The sequence below is a fragment of the Geospiza fortis genome, unplaced genomic scaffold (genome assembly GCF_000277835.1).
Source record: "Geospiza fortis unplaced genomic scaffold, GeoFor_1.0 scaffold387, whole genome shotgun sequence".
In the NCBI taxonomy this organism is placed as follows: Eukaryota; Metazoa; Chordata; class Aves; order Passeriformes; family Thraupidae; genus Geospiza; species Geospiza fortis.
The window spans coordinates 465,024-472,246 of NW_005054546.1; the positions used below are offsets into that span (position 1 = coordinate 465,024).

Consider the following 7,223-nt stretch of genomic DNA (forward strand, 5'->3'; position numbering starts at 1 on the left):
GAGGGGAGTACACAGCCTCTGCATGGGACAGTGTCCACCCCTAGGGCTGAGCATCCAGCATCAGGAACCTTGATGTGCCCCCCAGCATAGCCCCCCCTGCCCCATCATTGACCCTCAGTGGGGCTGGGGACAGTGACAGCAGCAGGAACCTTGGGGTGCCCCCCAGCATAGCCCCCCCTGCCCCATCTGTGACCCTCAGTGGGGTTGGGGACAGTGCCTGGCCTCAGGTGGTGTTGGGGGAGATGAGAGAATCATCCACTGGCGCCCCAGCAGCCAATGGGCCAGATCCTACGGTGATTTTTGTCACCCAGCTGGCACCCAGGGTCTGCTCAGGGTCACCCTGGGGGGGTGAAAAGCTGCCTCTGGAAGGGACAGGGCACAGCTGGAAGGCAGGTGGCAAAGCAGGGGATTGGGGGGGCTGTGATGTGGCGATCAGGCTGCAGGAGGGTCTGTGCCCCATGGCAGGGTCGTGCCTTTCCAGCCCTGATTGCGCTGTCACTTCCCTTTCCCCGTGCAGCCATGCCCAACATTGCAAAAATCCCCCAGTTTCGGTGCCTGCTGGGGATGAACGAGAATCTGCAATCTCTGGCTGTGCCCAAGGGCACCCTGGGGGCTGGTGACCCCCCAAATCTGGCACCTTGGGGGATTGTAACCCCTCCAGGGTGGCACTCTGGGGCAGTGCATGCCCCAAACAGGGCACTACCCTTGGCCATGGCCCCAGAGCATCACAGGCACAGCTTGGGGGGAAATGCACCCCATTTCTGGGGGTCTGCAGCTTGGGGATGTCCAGCTCTTGCAGCAGGAGCTGGAGGGGACAGTGGGAAGTGGGGAGCTGGAGGGTGAAGGGGCGATGGTGGTATGAGATCTGAAGGGGAAGAACTGCACCCCATTTCCTGTGTGAGATTAAGCAGAGCTGCGCTGGCAGCTGCTGCCACATCCGCACATGGAGGATGGTGGGGGTGTATGTGTGACCCCTGGGCTCCCCTCACCCCCTCTGCTCCTGCCAGGGGACCCCCGGCGGACCCTCACCCACTTCAGCCAGGACAACGTGTCCCACTACGACATCTTCCTCCTGGATGACAGCGAGGAGCAGCTCTACGTGGGGGCACGCGACTGGCTGCTGGCCCTCACTGTTGGCACCCCTGGCAGCATCCGTGCCAAAGCCTCGGTGAGCAGCCACCACTTTTGGGGAGGTGGGAGAGGGAGGTGCCTCTGCTGTGTTTCAGTTTCCCTGTGGGGCTGGGCTCGACAGCTCAGGAACGTCTTCGTTCCCTTTGCAGATAAGGTGGGGACCCACAGATGAGAAAACATCTGAATGTGCTTTTAAGAAGAAGAGCCAAGAGGTGAGCTGGCCCTGTGGGGGCTCAGGGGAGCCACAAAGCTATGAGGGTGCTCAGCACCCAACTCTGCTCTTTGCCCCTCAGACTGAGTGCTTCAACTTCATCCGAGTCCTGGTGGCCCTGAACCAGACCCACCTCTACGCCTGTGGGACCTACGCCTTCAGCCCTGCGTGCACCTACATTGTGAGTGTCCTCCCCAGGGCAGCACTCTGGGGCTGTCTGGGCAGATTGTGAGGTTGTATTTTGTGAGGAGCCACAAAATAGAGCCCAGAAGTGAGCCCAGGATGGGGGTGCTGGGTGTCCCCCCCAAGGGACGTCTTTATGTCCCATCTGCTAAAGGAGCCCTTGGTGATTCTCATTCAGCTGCCAGCAACTCTTCCTCTGGCAGAGAAACCCCAATTTTGGGTCCCCTCAGGTGACTCCAGGCTCTCTGTCCCTGCCTCAGTTTCCTCCATGCTGAGCACGTGGTGGGGACTGCCACTCCCCAAAATGACAATAAGGGAAGGTGACAGGAGCCGGGTACCCCCAGCACCCTGTGTCATCAGCCCCTGCCTTCATCCCTGCACCCACCTTGAAGACCCTATGTCTGCAAGGTATTCCACAGTCATTCCCTACAGATTTGGGGTTGTTTTCAGTCCTTTGGCTGATTTTTCTCCCCTTTTGCACAGCATCTGGAAAGCTTCACGCTGGCCAGTGGCAGAGGACAGTCCTTCCTGGACGGGAAGGGCCAGTGCCCCTTTGATCCCCAGCACACTTACACGGCCCTGCTGGTGGGTGAGTATGGGGCCAGTGGCCTCTCAGCTGGGCTCCCATGGAGTGGAGGGCGAGGGTGGGGGGTCCTCACCACGGCTCAGCCCCCTCTGTGTCCCTGGGCAGATGGGGAGCTCTATGCTGGCACCATGAACAACTTCCAGGGCAACGAGCCCATCATCTCCCGCTCGCTGGGCACCCGCACCCTGCTCAAGACAGACGCCTTCCTCCGCTGGCTCTCGGGTGAGAAGCTGGAGCCCTGGGGAGCATTCCTGGGAGGTCCTGCAGCCCTCCATGGCTCCAGCTTCTCACCCCCCTGTGCCTGCAGCCGACGCCGCCTTCGTGGCCTCCTTCAGCCTCCCTGGGGACGACAAGGTCTACTTCTTCTTCGAGGAGACAGCGGATGAGTTCGACTTCTTTGAGAGACTCCTGGTGCCACGGGTGGCCCGTGTCTGCAAGGTGTGACAGCAGGGAATGGTGGTGGGCTGCACGGGGGGTACAGCAATGGGGTGTCACTATAGGACACGAAAGAACACAAGCGCACAGTGCTGCTCTCAAGGTGAAGAAGAAAAAAAGGGAGCTTTATTTTGTGACTTTAACATTTATAGTTTTCTAAAAGTGACAGTGGATTGGAGGGTGACAGTGCCGCCTCTCCAATGACACTGGACAAACTACCAGTCCATCAAATTTCTCTTCTTCTATAAAAGAGTGTAAAACAATGAGTTATTTACAGAAAGTGTGTGAGAAAGTTCGCTACAAGAATGTCAACATCAGAAAGCTTAGAAAATCTTAAAAAATCAGAGCGACAATGGGGGATGATGATGATGTGACAGGAGACAATGGGACAGGGACAGTGACAAGAGACCATAATGGGGATGATAGTTGTACTGTGATACCAATGATTATAGGGGACAATGCCAGGGGACAAGGGGGTCTTGTCACCTTGGTGATGAGCACCCTCCTGCAGAGCGATGTAGGGGGGGACAAGGTGCTGCAGAAGAAGTGGACAACTTTCCTGAAGGCGCAGCTGGAGTGCTCCGAGCCCGGCCACTTCCCCTTCAACGTCATCCACCACGCCTTTGCCCTGCCTCGCCACAATGGCAGCGCTGATTTCTACGCGGTGTTCACCTCGCAGTGGTGAGTGCCAGGGCTGTTCACCTGGCAGTGCTGAGCGCCCAGGGCCGTTCACCTAACAGTGCTGAGCGCCCAGGGCTGTTCACCTGGCACTGGTGAGCGCCCAGGGCTGTTCACCTCGCAGTGCTGAGTGCCCAGGGCTGTTCACCTCACACTGCTGAGTGCCCAGGGCTGTTCACCTCGCAGTGCTGAGTGCCCTGGGCTGTTCACCTGGCAGTGCTGAGCACCCAGGGCTGTTCGCCTCGCAGTGGGGAGTGCCCAGGGCTGTTCACCTGGCACTGGTGAGTGCCCAGGGCTGTTCACCTCGCAGTGCTGAGCACCCAGGGCTGTTCACCTCGCAGTGGGGAGTGCCCAGGGCTGTTCACCTGGCACTGGTGAGTGCCCAGGGCTGTTCACCTCGCAGTGCTGAGCACCCAGGGCTGTTCACCTCGCAGTGGGGAGTGCCCAGGGCTGTTCACCTCGCAGTGCTGAGTGCCCAGGGCTGTTCACCTGGCCGAGGTGAGCGCCCAGGGCTGTGCAGGGAGCCCAGGGGCCCCTGCCCTGCTGCTGCCCACTGTCCCTCCCTGCAGGCAGGAGGGCAGCGCGGGCAGCGCCGCCGTCTGTGCCTACAGACAGAAGGATCTGGAGGAGGTCTTCGAGGGCAAGTACAAGGAGCTGAACAAGGAGAGCTCTCGCTGGACCGTCTACAGTGGCCCTGACATGAGTCCTCGGCCTGGCAGTGTGAGTGCTGCCCACTCAGGGGTGTGCTCCCCACCAGGGGACAACGCTGGTCCCCAGGAGATGGGCTCTGTGTATCCCTGTGTGCCCACACTGCAGGTGGGATGGGAAAGGAGAAGGGTCCCTCTGCACCCCACTGATGCTGGCCAGGGCAGCGTGGTTCTGCAGCACATCCTCCCCTCCCCGTGTCTCAGTTTCCCACCCCAGCACAAACCCCTCTGTCCCTCCACAGTGCTCCATGACTGCCTCCATGGACAAAGCCCTCAGCTTCATGAAGGACCATTTCCTGATGGACGGGAAGGTGTCACCCCTCCGGGGGCAGCCTCTCCTGGTGAAGTCTGATGTCACCTACACGCGCATCACAGTGCACGAGACCCGCGGTGTGCGGGGCACCCTGTACCGTGTCATGTTCCTGGCCACAGGTGGGCTGATATGGAGGGCACAGAGGGTCACCCATCCCACCCTCCCCTTGGCTCCAAAGCCTCAGCAATGTCCCCCATGCTCCACAGACAAAGGTCTCCTGCACAAGGCAGTGGAGCTGCCTGGGGGTGCCCACATCGTGGAGAGCATCCAGCTCTTTGCAGCGCCAGAGCCGGTGAAGAACCTGCTGCTGGCACCAGGGAAGGTAGGGCAGGTGTGAGCACCCAGACACCCAACAACCACCCAAAACCAGCACCAGGGGGAAGCTCAGCCCTGCACCTCTCCCTCCCTAGGGCATCCTCTACGTGGGCTACTCCAGAGGCGTCCTGCAGGTCCCGCTGGCCAACTGCAGCCTGCACCGGAGCTGCGCCGAGTGCGTGCTGGCACGGGACCCCTACTGCGCCTGGCACAGCCCCGGGGGAGCCTGCCTGCCCGCCCACCTCGCCACCGAGAACAAGTGAGCAGCAGGATGGGAGCTGGGAGGGCTGGGGGGGTCACTGGGGTGCTGCTGACCCCTCTCTCCTGGCTGCAGGAGTGCGTGGCTGCAGGATGTTGAGAGGGGGAGACCGGACACCGTGTGCCACCGCGGGAGGAGCGCGGCCATGCCCCGCTCCTGGGGGGCACCGGAGGATCCCGCTGTGCAGGGTTGAGTATGGGGGTACATGGGGGGTGGGATGGGGCTCATGGCGTGTGTTTTTAGGGGATAAACAAAACTCTACAGCTTTTGTGAAAGTTGTAAAGCCGGTATGTTTATTACAGCTCTGGACGCATGTGGGAATTGTTCCCCTAAAATGACATGCATACCTCTGGGAACTTCAGGTCCCTTTTTATCCCCCTCTCAAATACATATGCATACAATTTCACAATATTTGTTTTATAAATATTTACATTTATATTGATAAATATTTACAATATACAATTATAAGTATTTACATTATATTTTATAAATATTTACATCTTTATTTTTACAAATTTCGCATGACATTTGCCGCTAGTTCTTCTTTATCAGAAAAAATTCCTAGGTCAGGTTTGACTTGCTCTCATAGCAGTCTCTCTGTCTCTCTATCACTTTCTGTCTCCTCCCCCCTTATCTCTGTCTTTCACTGAAGCAGTTTCTCTGAGCTTAGGTGTGACAGTGTTCACAGGGGTCTCAGCTTGAGGGAAGAGACGAGGATCTGACTCCATGTTTCAGAAGGCTTGATTTATTATTTTATTATATATATTACATTTAAATTATACTAAAAGAATAGAAGAAAGGATTTCAGCAGAAGGCTAGCTAAGAATAGAAAAAGAAAGAAAGATAACAAAAGCTTCTGTCTCAGACAGAGTCCGAGACAGCTGGACTGTGATTGGCCATTAATTAGAAACAACTACATGAGACCAATCACAGATCCACCTGTTGCATTCCACAGCAGCAGATAATTATTGTTTACATTTTGTTCCTGAGGCCTCTCAGCTTCTCAGGAGGAAAAATCCTAAGGAAAGGATTTTTCATAAAAGATGTCTGCGACACTTAGGCTTTTTGCAGCTCGACTACGCAGCAAGATGTACATTCTACCTAAACCAAAATAGATTTCTACCCTAGAAAATCTCTACCCTGCCTCAGGTGCACACCACATCACTCTGTTCTCCACACCCACAGGGCTCAGCCCCCCGCTGAACACCGTGGTCCAGCTGCCGTGCCCGCGCCGCTCCGCCCTGGCCACCTACAGCTGGCAGCAGCCTGGCAGTGCCCAGGGGCACACGGTGCTGCAGCCTGACCACACGCTGGTGGTCGTCATGCAGCAGGGAATGGAGGGCACCTACACCTGCCAGGCCACAGACACCTGGCCCGTGGCTCGCTACCAGCTCAGGGACTCTGGCGGGGCCCAGCTGGGCCGGGAGGGCCCGCCGCCCCGCTCGTACTGGTCCCAGTTTGTCACGGTGACGGTGCTGCTGGCCGTGACGCTGGCCGGGGCCGCCTGCCTGGCCCTCATGGCCTACCGGGACCAGCTGAGAGCTCGCAGCAAGGTGAGGGGCTGCAGCACGCCCCACAGCCCCCCGGCCCGCCAGAGGGAGAAGGTGCCCCTCAACGGGGGCACCGGGGAGCCCCCGGCACCCGGGGCTGCCACCGAGGAGGAGGAGGAGGATGAAGGCTCCCAGGCGTGCTGCCTCCAGCTCGGTGGGGACGTGGATGTGGACAACAACAGGCTGCATGTGCCAGCAGGGGACACGGCGTGACACTGGCAGTGGCTCAGGGAGACCCTGGGGAGGGGGGTGTGGGGAGGGGTGGACCTGTGAAAGGGTTTTTTGGTTTTGTTTTTGTTTTATTTAATACATCTGTTTTAACCTAAGGCTCACATTCTGGGGGTGAGGGTGGAATGGGCCCTGGGAGCAAGGGAGTGGGACAGGGAGAGAGGTCATGGATGTGGCACAGAGGAGAAAAGTCCACCATGGCGTGGGCATGGCTGGGAACGGTGGATGCTGACACCAGGAAAAAAAAAACAGGTTCCATAAAAACCTCAGCATGGGTTTTTTTGGTTTTTGTTTTATTTAATTCACCTGTTTTAACATAAGGCTCGCATTCTGGGGGTGAGGGTGGAATGGGCCCTGGGAGCAAGGGAATGGGACAGGGAGAGAGGTCATGGAGACATGGGGACAGGCAAAGGATGTGGCACAGAGGAGAAATGTCACCGTGGGGTGGGCATGGCTGGGAATGGTGGATGCTGACCCCAGGAAAAAACAACAAGTTCCGTAAAAACCTCAGGATGAGGCAAGCTGTGCTGGATGGGCTCCCTAATCCAGCCCCGAGGGCACCCACCCTGCACTGCCACCCACCCCTCAGCGCTCCATGGTCCCTGGGGTGCCCCCACTGCTCCCTGG

At 58.1% G+C, this 7,223-nt stretch overlaps 1 protein-coding gene across 1 annotated transcript; it reads left to right on the forward strand.

The window, feature by feature from the left end:
- The first annotated feature begins 941 nt into the window (after positions 1-941).
- On the forward strand, positions 942-6,872 carry SEMA4A (semaphorin 4A). The gene is made up of 13 exons (XM_031063963.1): positions 942-1,168; positions 1,281-1,343; positions 1,425-1,523; positions 2,009-2,114; positions 2,217-2,333; positions 2,419-2,549; positions 3,058-3,227; positions 3,794-3,944; positions 4,174-4,363; positions 4,451-4,566; positions 4,655-4,818; positions 4,894-5,006; positions 6,004-6,872. Exons 1-13 carry the CDS (start codon positions 944-946, stop codon positions 6,579-6,581), a joined length of 2,223 nt encoding a protein of 740 aa, XP_030919823.1. The 5' UTR covers positions 942-943; the 3' UTR covers positions 6,582-6,872.
- Positions 6,873-7,223: the final 351 nt, after the last annotated feature.